Raw genomic sequence first — 16,232 nt, 5'->3', positions numbered from 1 at the left:
GAATTTCAGAGAGGATCGATTCCTGATGAAGTATAGCAACCTGGAAATTGAGAGTTAAGTGCTTGCAAAAACTTAATTAGAATGATAACAGACGATAACGTCTCTTAAAACGTTGGCCTTGAAATGGAAGAGTTTTAGTTTCAATTTCAGTCTACAGAAACCAACACAATGTTTCAAATCTTGATAGTTTTTCGAAGAAAAGCTTCTTAGATTTAGCTTCTTAGCTTCTTAGAAAAGCTTCTTAGATTTAAAAAGCTTGATCTTGGGAGTCTTAAAGATCAGTTGATCCGAATAGAGACCACAACTTAAAATCGTGAAAAAGTTTTCATTCATAAATTCATAATAAATTTTCGTTTATTATTTTTTTATGAATTTGATAATGAACTTGATAACACTATGATAACACTTAAACTCTAATACGGCGCTGGTGCCCCCTTTATCTTCATTTTGTTCGTGAGGTTTCACAGCTTGATAACTCATCTTAAATAATTGTATTTCAGACCCTGAATCGACAAACAATTCACCTGAGCAGCAGTGCAAGAAACACAAGAAATCTCTTCAATTCTTCTGCATCAAATGCAACAAGTCTTTATGTGAAAAAGGCTGGGAAGTTGACCACAAAGACCCATCGAAACACCAGGTGGTTCTTTTTAAATTCATACTTGAGCCTCAAAACGAGGTTCGAGAACGTATTCAACAGTACAGAGACGAGTGTGAACAGACTTCACGCAGCATGATGAACAACTTTAACATCTTTCTCAAAGACGTTCGGGAGTTACAAGACAAACATAACGATGTAATGAACTCTTCTAACAACGCAGAATTGCAAAAACGTGCTGACATTGTTAAAAAATTGGTTGAAAATCATAAAAAGTCATTAAAGGAAATGCAGAATGAAAATTTGAAGCAATTTGAGGTGATTAATGACCTTTTATCAAATCTTTTGACATCAAAAACTGTTAGGACTACCCAAATGCCAGGTGATGTAGATACAAATGGTACATTGGTATTGTCTGCTACAGCTAATGCAGCTATCGGGTCGGGTCAATTGACGAAAAAGAAAGCCAAAAGAACAAGTTTGAAATCTACGAGTATAAAGTTTGTGCTTCAAGAAAACCAGATTGAATGTTTGGATGCAGTGTACAACTTGAGCACTCAATTGGTGATATGCCTAGATGGTTCAACTAATACTGTTCATTTGCTTAGTATAAACAGTGAAAGAAACAATTTGGTACTAGAACACACGTTGGATTGGAAAGAAGTGAGAAGGGATGAATCAGATGTGTTGTGTAGAATAGCAATGACAAGTGACAACACTCTCTATGCTGTTATAATGAATGAGAATGACAAGAGACACAGAGTGAGTGTGTTGAGACAGAGTGACTTGAGAGAGGAGAGAGAGATTGACACTTCTCTCATCAAGGAGCCATGCAGAGAGGGTTATAGGTGGGAACTGATAGGATGCGGTAACAGACTGGCTATTGTCATTAGATTAAATAATAAGATTGATAAAGTGTATAGATGGGAGTGTGTGTACATCTACAGTGAAGAGAGATGCACTCACAGAGTCACACTTGATATTGAGAGAGATTATTATTTAGTCTTCTCTTTGTGTTACATTGGGAGTCACTTGATAGTAAGGACAAGTAATGATAGTGTGGCAGTTGTGTCATTGGATGAGAGAGATTCTATCCGACAGAAGGAGACAGAGAAGAAGAAGAATGAGAACAGGAGAGAGACAAAGAGTGGAAGGAGTGAACAACATGGAATAGAAGAGAGAAGAGCAACTGACATTAAACACATCACTCTCATAGATACAAACGGCATATGGGGACTAGTGTGGTTGGGAAGAGATGGAGATGAGGATGTGGATGGTTATGATGAGGTTGAGGAAGGGAACAGACAGAGACAGAAGAGTGCACAAGGATATCTGTTTGTGGGTGACTACGCAAAAGATGAAAAGTGTTCAGTGTATGAGTTGGATTTGGACAGAGTGAAGGATGGAGACAGTGTGAACAGTAGGAAGGATCTACAAATAATCGATATGTTCCCAGTGTGCATGATAGACAAGTCAAATATTTTTGCTATTAAAGGAATGCCCTTTTTTAAAGGTAATCCATCAATTGTAGCACTTGAATTTGACTAGCTCAAATCAGTACTACCTTTGCTGCGACAACAAGCCCCATCGCAACTGTCAGAACAGCCAGTCGACATCAGCTCCTGTGTTTCAAACAATAATAGAGTTTCGAATTTCACCACTTCTTGTAGTCTGATGGCTCCTTGTACCAATATCATCGCCATCAATCATAGACTCCATTCTCACGGCACAGTGACCAAATAAACATCTGTCTATGCAAAACAGGAGAAAACAATTTTGTCTGTGTCTTTCACAGAAGTGAGTTCTTGAATTTCAGTAGTTTTATGTTACTGTATAAAATGGAAATATATTATCGAAAATTGTTTTATAAATGTCTTTTTGTTAACCAAATTGTTCAATTTATTTAAAAGTTTGTATAGTTGCTTAGCTAAGCCGATGGCTGATGGAGATACATTAACGTTACACAGTTTTCCTGCAGTCGGGTTGCGGGTATGCGACTGTTATTGTTCACACAGGCGAATGAAATCTGTTGAAAGCTGAACACAATCAATGGTTATCATTAGCTACAATAGCAATAACTCTGCCGAGCTTGGTCCTCCTTGGTTTTTCGTGCTCAAAGAGTCCTTACAGTTTTCAATTATTATTTTTTTGATAAGTGAAGCAAACACGACAACCAGACTTTGGAGGCCCGGGTTGGAGTCCGCTAGTGGAATCCACTAGTGGTCCGCTATAACGTCCACTTTTGTCACAATAATGTTCCACTAGTGTCCCACTAATGTCTCACTAGTGTCTCATAATAATTCCACTAGTAGTCCACTAGTGCCTACTATAAAATGGTAATGAAACACTAGTACCCACCAATGTTATTCAGTGAAATTATAAAGGACCACTAGTGGAGATCTGTGGGACTCCAACCCGGGGGAGAGGTTAAAAAGTTGAGATAGTTTTGTTCATACAGCTTTTTGAAAGAGTGAAAATTTAGGAGTGAAAAATTTCACACAGCACGCAGAGAGACAGAATAATTAGTATGACCCACAACCTTTGAAGCAGTTTTAGTTCCAACGTACTTGGCCAAACAGTTTTTGTAGACTAACTCATTGTTGCTTAGGGCATTATTTTGATTAGTTCTAAGAGTTTCACACAAAAATTGCCCTTTACATCCAACTCAGGGTAACTTTTTGAAATTGCTGTTGTTCTTGAAAGTTTCTAAGAGATGGAAAAGAATCCATTCAATGTAGTTAAATTTTGTCATTTTTGGGATCAATCGATTGAGTCCTTCTTTACAGTGGTTTCTCTTCAAGATATTTGATTAAATTTTCATTTTTAGGATCAAATTCTCTTTCAGAGTTATTGTCTATTTAGCCAGCTTTGTTAACAGTTTTTTTCCCGTTAGCATTCTTCTAACGATTGCATATCAAGATGAGTTCTTATTTTTTGAGCTCAAATGCGAGAATTAAGCTTTTCATAGGATCTTTGTCAATGCTGCTGACTCTTTCAACACCTTTTCTTATCACAACTTTTTGCCTATTGACCCATTCCTGTTTTGTCTTCAATAAAAAAATTTTTTGTTTAAGTTTTTTTTTTTCAAATCAACGATTGTTAATTGTTCTTGAGCAGATATTCAATAAAACGTCTGAGTAAAAAAAGACATAATGAGCTTTCCTTGGACATCAAATTTACACTGATCAGAAATTCAATTACTCTGTTGAAATTTTAAAGTGTGGGGATTCTCCGCTTTCGATTCAATTGTAGCGCATGGAATGAAATGTTTCAGCAAAGTTGGCATTTAATTAACTTTCAATTAAAAGGTTGCTGTTAGTTTTGGGCTCGAAGTTGATTTTTTAACCTTCTGGTATCGTAGATTAGTTTTCGCGCTATTTGTTTTGTAGTAATTTTTTTTGCATAGTCAGCTCAATTTACAAGAAGAAAAGCGCGCATAAAGTTATTTAAACAAATACATGTTGGGCATCAACATTTTCAATTCTTTCTTTCACAGTTTCGTCCCTATTTGTCATCGTCGATAAATTGTCTTCGTAGGAGGAATTACCTTGTTGAGAAATGTTTGGATTTTAAACAAACATTTGTTATTGTCGGTTTTTTCTAGCCAAAAACGCTGAAATTTCTTATAATTTTTAAATCGGTATAATCGTTTTTGTTCAGTATTTTACATAAGAAAGAAGCGGTATCGTCCTTTTTTTTTAAACGTAAGAAAATATCCGTCATGTCCTTTATAGACGTAAGAGAAATTTGGCATCGTCGTTATTAAACTTAAGCGAGATGGTGTTGTTTAGGGAAACACCAGGCCTTTATAAACTGGGTCTGAATTGCGGATGATTCGAGCTGACCCAACAAAAAAAAACGTTCGGCATTGTATGTTTTGAAACACAACCAACTGTCAAATTTTTTGCTAGCAAAATACAGGAAAGTATGTTAAACTCAGTGAAAGTGAAATAATCGACAGAACTCTCATCAATGTTCAACAAGAATATTACATTTTTGAACAAAAAATCAATAAATTTATACCCGTTCCTTATTTTGTGAATGAGCTAAAAAGATTTTTCAATGAATTTGCATATTCTTTCTGAATTTTTTTCTAAAAAGAACGTTTGAAATTCCTTGCAAAAAACCGTATCATAAGGTTTGAATATATTATAAGCAGAAAAATTGATTTTCTCAGAGAAAAAACCGCCAATTTCTGACGTCTAAAATCAAACATACTGACGGTCTCTTTCATTTAAATACCGCACATATCGAATCTCTCTAGCGTCAAAAATTGGCGTTACCCAATCTGTCTTACGTTCGGAACCGACAGTACCGAAGAAACCGAACATTCTGAAGCTTTCTTACTTTGGAGATACTGAATATCTTACTTTGAAGATACAGAATTTCTTGCTTTAAAGATATTGAAGATTCCCTGCCAACCTTTGTCGTTTTTATGCTGTCCGCTCAACTAAGATTTGGGACTTAGTTTACTCTCACTGCTCAGAGTGAAGACCTGAGACACCGACACCTATATAATCACACAGCAAATTGTTTGGCCTATCAAATAAAATTTTTTGAGGAAGTATGAAAAGATAGCAGGCAAGAACAATTATAAACATTTTTTAAAAATCAGAGTGTAGTTTTGGGAGAAGTTTTTACACTATACTTTTACAAAGTCTATTGCGGAAAGGTTTGAAAAATCATAAACATTTCACGCAATCGAAAAAGCTGCAACAGTAGGAAAAGTTCTGGTCTGAAGAAGTTAAAATTATAGAAGGACAATATCTGAAATAAATTTCAAGAACCATAAAAAAACAAAAACTCAACTTTTTGATCAGCAAACAAACTTATTACTCTTAGCCAAAAAAACAACAAAAATTACACTTTCTACTAAATGAAACCAAAAATGTGATTGAAGTAATGATAGTTTTATTGGTAAAATTTTAAAAGTATTGCTGTCTTCCTTCAGATAGAGGAATTCAACTTCCAAGATTAAAGAGATAACAAGATTTTGCTGGAGGTTAAAAAGTGCAGAAAAGTACAAAAAAGAAAACAATCTTAAAAAATGAACATTTTTTCTACGAACATTTTTTAATCGTTTGACAACTGTTCATAGGAACTGTTTCACAAAAGGGTCTATAAGAAAAACTGCTGCGGCTAGGGTTTACAAAACAACTGGTTTCCAGAATAACAAAAACTAGCTAGCCGTATAAAAGAAAAAGGTAGAAACTAGAAAGTACGCTGAAACATGAATAAGTTAGCTTTTCTAAGGGGACGTTGAGATACTTGATTCGTGCTAGTTCAAAATCAACTCTCAAATGCTGAAATTTCTCAGCTACGATTTGTTGTTGTCAACCTCAGTTGATCCTACGACAACAAAAAAGATGTTACGTTCGAAAATCTTGAAACAATTTGCCGAACATTTTGAAAGCCGATAAAATTCTAGGCGAAAATAGCTACAAAACCATTCTATCTCGCTTAAATCTGATTGCAAAGCCATCTTGTAGCTTTCAAAATTTTTTTAGGTCCATAAGCGTGGAAAAAACGTACATATGACAAAATTTTTCAAATCATGAAAAACTATTCAAAATATAATAAAAAGGTGCCAATAATTGGGACTTGATTAGCATCACTATTAACATTTGGTTAAAAAATGCAGTAACTCGTCTTCGAGTCAGAGAAGTACTCAAAGGTAACAATTATTGATAAAATAAAGTTATTAACTTAATATTATTGTTAAAATAAAATTATTAAAAAAAAATTTTGTAACAGCATCGCATACTTTCTTTGGGAAATGTAGATCAGACAAAACAGGGGCTTCAAAGGGCGAAGGAGTAGGTATTTTTGTCCCAAAAAAATTTACCGCCAATATTAAATCAAGCCTTGAAACGGTTGATGAGATTTTTTTGAATCAATTTGGGTTGAAATAACTGTCCCTCTGACTGAAAAATTACTTGTTAACGTCTCTTATTGCCCAAACAAACGTCTTGGTGAGTATTTTTTAGATCAGTTAAGTACCGAATTATCGGGGGCATATAGCGTTACAGATAACGTTGTTTTGCTGGGAGATTACCACTTGAATTATCTGAACAAGACAGAAAAAAGTAAACTAGATGTTTATGCGTCAAATTCAGGATTAGAAATTGTTTACATAAGGGATGCAACCAGAGGTGCTGATAAAACATTTACCCTTATTGATCACTGTTTCGTTTCAAAAGATCAGACAATTGCCTACCATGTCACAACAACCCCTTTTAACTCCGACCATTTTCTTGTTATCTTCGAATCAAACCTCTCATTGAAATCTGAGAGTGACAACATAATAACGATGGGAAATTTTCGACTTTTCTCACGCTCTAAATTTTGACAGAGATCTTGCCCTCGCCGAATGGTTTAGAATAAACCAATGTGGGATTGGCAACGATATGTTTGATTCATTCACCGATATTTTTGAGAAAATTGTTGAAAAACACGCACCAATTCAGAGTGTTAAAAATGGGGGAGAAACTTATAAGATTTCTAAGCACTGGTTAACAAAAGAATTGAAACATTTGATTTCCCAAAAACATTTTTTGTTCAAAAAATGGAAAAAAAATTCCTGACAGCGAGACGTACAGAGAATTTAAGCGCTTAAGAAACTTAGTTGATAAGAGACTAAGGGAGGCGCACAACAATTTTTGCATCAATTTCTTCCAAAAACTACCAACAAGTAAGGAACAATGGAAATTCATCAAACAAAAGACCAGTCCGAGTGAAAGAATTGTCAAGGTTGATGAAATCAGATTAGACTTTGGTGAAATTTCAAGGAAACCAAAGACTATTGTCAGTTGTCTAAATAGAGCATTTGCTAATCTAGGAGTTTTCAAAGGTTCGGATATTGCTTGTAAATACCCTGATAAACTTAACATACCTGAATTCACATTCAGAACTGTGACTAGAAAAGAACTATATTCAGTCATTGACTCGCTGGACGATAACAAAGCAGCAGGGCCTGGTGAAATCTCAATTCGACTCATAAAGTCTTGCAAATTAGCTGTAGGCATACATCTACAGGTCGCCTTGAATGAGTGCATTAAGGAAAAAGTTATCCCAACTAAAATGAAACTAGCCTCTGTAACACCAGTTTTCAAAAAAGGTGATAAATTAGATAGCACAAACTATCTACCAATTTCTGTAACTCCGAGTTTTGCAAAAATTTTTGAGCGCCTCCTTCTGACTCAGATGATGGAGTTCATTGATAAGCATAAAATTATAAACACAGAGCAATTCGGATTTCAGAAAAAAAGTCTGCAACAGATGCAATTCTAGAACTGGTTGAAACAGTTTCGGCTAATTTAGATCAAAGCAAAGAAACTGTTGCTATTTTTCGAGACCTTGTAAAAGCGTTTAATTCCATTTCGCATAATATTTTCCTTTGAAAAATTGAAATGTATGGTTTTTCTCAGAAACCGAAAGAATTACTGCTTTTATTTCTTGCCAACCGCAGACAAAAGGTCAAACTTAAAGGCGTATTCTCTGATTGTGAAATTTTGAATCACGGTGTGCCACAAGGAACTGTTTTAGGACCACTCATTTTTCTTTTATATGTGAACGATTTCTCATCTAATATAAGCACAACGGAAAAATTAATTCAATTCGCAGGTGAGACAAGTATTGTCTGTTGTGGACAGAAAGGTAGCTTACAGGGAAAAGTCACGGAAATTTTACAAAACACAGCAGATCATGTAGAGATGAACAAACTAACTTTGAAAACAAACAAAACCCAATTAATATTTTTCTCGCGCGATAAATCTGAGTTCGAATCTATTTTTTACAAAAACGAAGTTCTCACAACACAAAAAAAATGTCATATATCTCGGTATTCAAATTGACAGGAATCTTAGTTTCGAGGAGCAGCTGAATAAAACCTTGAAAAGATGGCTCATGCTATAAGATCAATTTACCTTATAAGACATCAAGTTCCCCTGAACGCGCGCATTCTTCTTTTAAAATCGCTTGTGCTTTCACACTTATCATTTTCGGCAATCTTTTTTCAAAATTTATCTGCAAAAAACCTAAAACGCCTTAACCGGCAGATTAACTGGGGTATAAAGGTGTGCTTTCTACGCAAAAAGTTTGACAAAGCGAGAGATCTGCTAATCCAGACAAAAACCCTACCAGCTGAGCTAATAATAGCAAAAATGTCGCTAATCAAATTTCATTATGGTATCGCTAGGCCACAATGTTCTGAAAATTTTTACGGCTATCTGAGTCTTCATCAATATGCTCGAACAAAACAATTCAAAATTAGACAAAATGCCAAAACCAGCTTTGGAATGAATTCGATTGTTCGTCAATGCGTACAAAAATGGAATAAATTACAACATTGGCTTCGGTTGGCAAAAAATGGAAACGTTTTAAGAAAACGTTGAATGTTTTCTTGCTCTCACAACGTGAAAAAATTCTTTTGAATAGTAACGTAGGAGCTTTTAAAAGTTATTTTTTTAGGAAGAAAACAATGGACAGAAAATTTTATAATGTGATTCTTTAAGATAATTGTTGATGTTTAATATGTTATTTTGTTTGAATGATTTGAAATATTTTTTGTTTCAGGTATATTTAACCGTATGGTTATAATTTTAATTTACTTGTTGCAAAAAAAATGAAGTGCGAAATAGAGCAAAGCGACACCAAAACTAAAGAAAGCTCGATTGAATTGACGACAATTCCTTTAATTTGCTGGGCTTTTTTGGCATACACACTATATTTAGGTCAATCTTTTGATATATTTTCTGAGTTAGACTACACTGACCCTGGTCACTAAAGGATTGACAACCAATTATGAAGCAATTCTTGTTAATTTATAAAATATGAATCATGCTGGGCTCAAAAACATCAAAGATTGACACTCTGACCGCCAATTTTCTATCAAATTCAAGACAAAAACTCTTTCAAATATCCGTAAATCTAACTTGGGGCAACATTGCTCCCTCTTCTTTTCAAAAACTCTGAAGGCCATCAAACAATATGGGAAGATATATTTCAAGAAAACATAGCAGGACAAGTACTGAAATACAATCCAAAGAACTGAACAAAAAAGGAAAACAACTGTTATTATGCAGCAGACCTATTGACGATTACCCGTAACGCAGAAAATAGTTTCCCAATTCAAAAGAAAAATATATTTGCATTGAAAAATTGTAAAAATCTTATCCTGAAACCTAATTTTCTGCTACTCAAACGAAATTACCCCGTGCACCAAATTAGAAAAATATTTGCTGGGCTCTGAAAAACCAAACAATGAAAAAATTAAAGCAGATAAAATCATCGAAGTATTAGAAAACGTCCAGTGACTCATCATCAAACGCTAAAAAAATGGAGCTGTCCCTTCAATGTAAAAAAATTTGAACAATTTGTGATGTTTTACATTTGAAAAAGTGTAATATTTTTAATATATGGCTAAACTGTGTAATGATAAAAAATGAGCAAAAAAGTACAATGTAAAAAATAGGTCTTTATTTTTTTTTAAATACAATTGACTTCAGAGTCAGGGAAAATTTAAGCTATCAATTAAAATAAGTAAAGTGTTCTTTTTAGCTGGAAGACGGTTTCGAAGTTGTTAAAATATAATCTTCAGTCTTTGACGAGACTCTGGAACATGTTGACAAATATGATCAGAAACGGCAAAGTTAAAAAAAGTTCTGAAAAGTCAGACTAGGTAGCAAGTATTGAAAAAGAAACAACTGTTTTCAGAAAACAATCAATTTCAAAGACCTAAAAACTTTAGCAATCAACTGAACTCAATCAATGGGTCTGCAGTAAGAGACCTTTAGATTAAAATTATTTGTAAAATTAGTTTCTATATTTAAAAAAAACCGGTATCGAAGCCGCTAGAACAATAACCAATGAACTAAAAGCCTTACATATGTTCCATTGTGCCCCCTTAAACGCTAATATTTTTAATGCAACTTTTATTTAAAGAGTTTATGGAACAAATCGACCAAACAGGAAACAAAATTGCAAATTTAAAAACTATGGGCATATATATATATATATATATATATTTATATATATATATATATATATATATATATATATTATATATATATATTATATATATATATATATATATTTTATATATATATATATGTTAAAACAGTTTCTTCTAAAACTTTAACTACGAGCAGAAATCCAGTTTTTAAGTTCATTTTGCCTCCATATGAGGCCTTTACAATATAAAATTATCAAGAAATTATCATATAACTCTACAAAGAATAACAAAGAAAGACAATAATCAAAAGTTAATTTATTTTGCTTTGCAAAAAAAACAGGCATCGAAGCCGCTAGTACAACAAGCAATGCAACAAGAGCATTCAATATGTTCAATTGTGCCTTTTGTGAACATGAATAATTTGATATGCAACCTGTAATTAATAGGAGTAGATAGCATATGAACAAAGGTTCACAAAAGTGCAAATTTAAAAAAAAAACGTCTTTATGTTCTTTTAAATTCAATTAACTTCAAAGTCGCGGAAAACATAAGCTATCAATTAAAATAAGTAAAAAATGTTCTTTTTAGCTGGAAGACTGTTTCGAAATTGTTAAAATTCAATCTTCTTGTTGAAAACCTGATGTATTCAAATGTGCTCCCTTTTTATACGACAATAGTGTGATATCTGACCTGTCGAAATAAAACGAGACAAGAAAAGGAACCTAAGACGGGAAATATTCCGAAAATTCGAACTTTTTGTGAACACTTGTAGTATCAAAGCAAAAGACATTACTTTTTTCGTAAAATCACAGAATATTATAAACTTTAGTTCATTAGAACGACGATGCGAGCGACCTGTTTTTATTGAACCTTAAGCAAAAATTGACAAAAAAGAGAGAAAACTCGTAGAGCGTAACAAACCTTTGTTTTTTTTTCTGAAAGCTAGACAAGTTTCTTTAAAACTACCTAGCAAGCTAGTTGGACATGTGAATTGCAGACTTCGAATTGAATTGTCCTTGTCTGTTATTAATGGACAAAAGACAGAAAAATGAGAAAAATTTTTTTAAAATACATCGATCGACTACAATCTCAATTTTTTGGCGTTCAAACAAAAGCAATTGTGTTCGTTAATTACGAGGACGTATTTGTTAAGAATTTTACGAATATAGATAATTCGACTGAAAAAGTCAATACAATGTTTTTGCATAATTATTGAGTTAAATGAGCAATCACCCGGATAATTTTAATTTAAGAAAATCTCACAGAACCTACAAGTAAAAACTGCTTTTGGTAGAGTTAAAGAAGATTGTTTCAGGGTTTTTAGGTGTGATTTTTTGGCAATTTTAAACAAACCGGACGAAAGAACTTATTAAGTCTCATTTTTAACGAGTGAGAAGAATGCTAATTTCGGAAGATTTTGGCAATAGTTTTACTCAAAAATTGAATCAAACAGTTAATCAACACTCTTCTGTTTCTATTGGTAAAACCAACAATAATTTTTCAGAGTTGAATATTCTGTTTGCAAAATTGGCAAATATTGCTATAAAATTTCGAAAATATGAACAATAACAACGAAAATCAGTCAAATATTCACAAAATTTTAAACCTCCAGAAAACCGTGGAACAAACGAAATTCATAAAAGTCTCTTTAGTTATTATTTCTACACTTGACGGGCTTCCTAATGATACCATTAACAACATTTTACGATGAATATATCGATCAGACAAAACTGACTGAACCAAAAAACCGTTTGCGTATATAGTTCGTTCCCCCTAAATTAGGTCGGAAAAATAATTGGACTTATCTCAATTGAGATTTTCAATGTATTCGATTCAGCTCTCTTTAAATTATCCAGAACATATGCGAGTCAAAAAAATTAACTACTTTCACTAATATGATTAGATTAATGAAAATAAATTCATCAGTTTTTAGGTATTTAGAAGAAAATTGATGGCTATGTTTAAATTGTAATGTTGAAAGTTTTGAGCGCTAAAGATTGTCCATCAAATTTTTGATCTCCAAATTTCAATTTGTATTTATATTAGAGCGCATCTTTAGTGGATTCCGGGGAGTTTTGAGCGTTTTTTTGCAATTTTGTTGCTTAAGCGTTTTAAATTTTTTTTTGTTTTGCTTTGATTTCTCTCGTGTATGGGCACATTTCGTTTAAACGTTGGTTCTTTCAAGAGTTCTCAAACGTCACTGCTCATTAAGTTTTAAAGGAAAATTTGCGCTCCTCATTTGTCCCGATATTTCCCAGATATTTTGCTGGTAAAGTTTTGCAGGTTGTCTGAAACGTGAAGTGTGTTGGTCTCTGTTGTAGATACGTAGCAGGGTACGAAAACATCCCGTGTTGAGAAATTCTTCGGATTTAAACATAAGAAATCGTCGGTTTTCGTCGCTTTTACTTCGCCAAAACCGATCAAAGCCCTTACGTTTTTTTCGTCGTTTTGATCGGTTTTTGTCGGTATTTTAACGTAAGAATCGTCGGTTTTTGCGATTTTTAAAAATCTCACAAACCGGACAGTCCCTGCCAGGATTCGAACCTTTGAACCCTATATTACTAGCCACCTTCTCCTCCACTGCACCACTTGTCACTTAGTTTTACTCTATTTCTTTTGTATTTAAAACAAATTGAGAGTGACAATACCGACAAAAAACGACGATAATCGACACTTCTTACTGCCAAAACCGACAATACCGACGAAAACTACGCTAATCGACACTTCTTACATCAAATGCCGACAATACCGACAAATACGTGGATAATCGACATTTCCTACATAAAAACCGACGAAATCGATAAAAGTCGACCAAAAACGACAGTTCTTGCTTCGATTTCGTCGCAATTTCTCAACCCGGGATTATACAAGCGATCCTAGTTTCTGTTCTTTAGACTCTAGAAGTCCCGGGTCGAGAAAATTTCCAAAAGTTATATAAGAAATGCGCTGAAATGCGCTCAATTTTCAAAAACCTCAGCGCAAAAACCTTACATAATAATGCGCTGATATGCGCTGAAAAATGCTGAAACTTTGACAGAAATGCGCTGAATTGGTGCTAAAAGTTATGTAAGAAATGAGATGAAAATGCATTGAAATTAGGTAAGAAATTTAGCGCATGTCTTAAATAATTTCAGCGCATTCAGTGCATTTCTCACAAAAAAGAAGCGCTGAAACGGCGTTGACATCTCGACCCGGGATCTGGGAAAGTCTTAGTTGGATTTCGTGCACCTTCAGGTCTTTAGGTGAGTGGGTGAATCAAGACTCGTTATCAATTATTCCGTTTTCGCATCCTATGTCTTGATTTGTTAGTTGTTTAGGCATCATCAGATATTAAGCTCTTTTGTCACTGCGTTTCTGCATGTTTTTGTTTACAATTTTTAAAACCAAATTCGGATCTTTTCCGTTTGAGCCCGCCCCATCTAAATGGGTGCATAATATTTGCACTGGCCCTGAGGCACATGTCATAATTTTACATAATGATTTAGTATGTAATGACACGTGCTCTGTTACTCTGGGGTGCATAACGTACTGGGGGGGGGGGGGGTTGAGGCGGAAACGGAAAAGATCTCCAAATTGCCGTAAATTTGGTACAGTGGTTATGTTGATTTTGCTTAACCTGTTTTTATCACAACATATAATATGTTGTTTCATTTGTTGTTAATTGCTAACAGATGGGGAGAAGTTAAACAGATGATTGGTGTGCATGCAGTCTATAGGATAAATAAATGTATTTTGCAATTTGTATTATTCTTTCAACAAGCCAGAAGCTCTTTGACTTTTCCGGATGCGCCTTGATGTCAAAAATAATACGTTTACAGGTATATTTTACATGTCAATTTATCTCCCCATTGTAGATATTGCCTCCAAAATTTAAGTTTCTTCGAAGTAATGCACAATTTTTTGATGTAGTTGAAATTGCTTAGGTGGAATCTGGGTTTTCGAATCTGGACAATAATAGGCGTCAAAGCATAATGCCCAGCATGTTTTACAGTTAAGGGATAATACCATGAGATCGCAGCTCATATAACTGCCTCAACAGAGGTTCTCATTAATCGTATCGGGGGTTAGGATCTTCTTCGTCCAGGCTTTCAAACGCCAATCGGATGCGCTAAAATGAGTGTGGGCAAGGGTAAATCTCGTCCAGGGGAGTTTCATCATTTTGTTTCATTTTCAGATAAAAACCTCTTTTATATAGAAAATAATTTTTCATTTTCTTCCAAGGAGAAAAGTTCGAGGTCTTTCCTTTAGTGGCGTGCTGTTATTCAAAGACAAAAAATACATTTTTGATGCTCTGGGGGTGGCATGGCTATGTGGTATGCAAGTTCACATTGAGTGCAGCCATTATGTGCTGCTGCTGCTGCAACTCGAGGTCGAGAAAAAGTATTCAATTTACCTAATTTCAGGACACATCGTTAGACTTACTGATTTAGTTAACTTCGATCGAATGATGTGATGATTAACGAGAAGAGCAGACGAAGATTGCCCGGGTCGAGATTTTTGGGTACATTTTCCTAAGAAATGCGGTGAATGCGGTGACTTTTTGTAAGAAATGCGGTGATTGCGGTGAATGTCGTGAAAAAAAAATTCACCGCAATTCACAGCATTCACCGCAAAAAGATGTAAGAAATACGCGGTGAAAAATATTTTTTTCACCGCATTTCACCGCATTTCTTACAAAAATTCACCATCAAACCTCGACCCGGGTGGCTCATTCTTATTATAGCAGCAAAGCTACAAGCTGAGCCAAGCTATATTGCGTGGCTCTTGTTTTTTTTACAACTCGAAGAAGATTATTGGTTTTCTTAAGGTTTTTGTTTTTTTTACCGAAGTACTATGCATTTTGACGTAAGCGAAAATAAACTTACCAAATTTTTTTCTGATCGAAGAAATCATTTTAATTATGTGTTTCAAACAGTTGTTGACTTTTCGACTGTGAAAAGTTTTTTGAAAGAATGCCGGATATAGATAACTAATTTTAGCTGTTTTTGGTTTAATTGGCCCAGTTTTTTGCCTATAATTCAGTTTTTTGAAGACATAATTTTTGGGGGGAAGCTGTATTAAAAAGCGAACATCTGAAATTGATTTCAGAGTGCTTTTTAGGGTCTAATATTGCGTTTTAAACTCAAAGTTAGATTATTGAAAGCCTCTTATAACGTGAGGTATTTTTGTTTTATGGAATTATATACATGCTTGCAAGAGCTGTCCTTTTTTTCAATCCTTCTTAGGTTTTTGTTATTTTTGGATTTATTTAACAGAAAAGGATTTCTTTAGCACTATCTGCAAAAATATTTTTTACTAATAACTGACTGATTAAGTGGCTTTCATATTTGAAATTCTGCGAAACATTTTTGATAAGCCAAACTTTGGAAAACTTTTACAATATTATATCAACTCCTTGAATTATGCTTTTACGTTTTAATCTACCAGGAAGATACTTGTATAATTTTATGCTACGTAATGATATATAATTCTTTTTCAATTTTTTCTTATTTTTTCAAATTGATGTTAAATTTTCAAAAATCAATAACTAGTCTTACTGTTTTTTCGTTTTTTGGTTTTCATTGTTTTTTCACATTTGTTCTTCTTTCTATGAGAACTATTGTTCGTCTTAGTTTTATTTGCATCATTTTTTTCATGAAAAAGATTTTTGCCTTTTTCCGATTTTGTTTGCAATTAATTTAA

General features: G+C 33.9%; 1 protein-coding gene across 1 annotated transcript; it reads left to right on the top strand.

The window, feature by feature from the left end:
* Positions 1–500: 500 nt before the first annotated feature.
* Positions 501–2,510, top strand: LOC142356436 (uncharacterized; the record flags this gene model as incomplete). The annotated part of the gene is made up of 1 exon (XM_075408349.1): positions 501–2,510. A coding segment is annotated over one exon (1,646 nt), but the record flags the coding sequence as incomplete, so codon positions are not given.
* Between the last annotated feature and the right edge of the window lie 13,722 nt (positions 2,511–16,232).

Source organism: Convolutriloba macropyga, unplaced genomic scaffold (genome assembly GCF_964194025.1).
Source record: "Convolutriloba macropyga unplaced genomic scaffold, txConMacr16.3 SCAFFOLD_2869, whole genome shotgun sequence".
In the NCBI taxonomy this organism is placed as follows: Eukaryota; Metazoa; Xenacoelomorpha; order Acoela; family Convolutidae; genus Convolutriloba; species Convolutriloba macropyga.
Note: the sequence above shows the minus strand (reverse complement) of the source record. Positions and strands in the feature narration are given on the sequence as shown.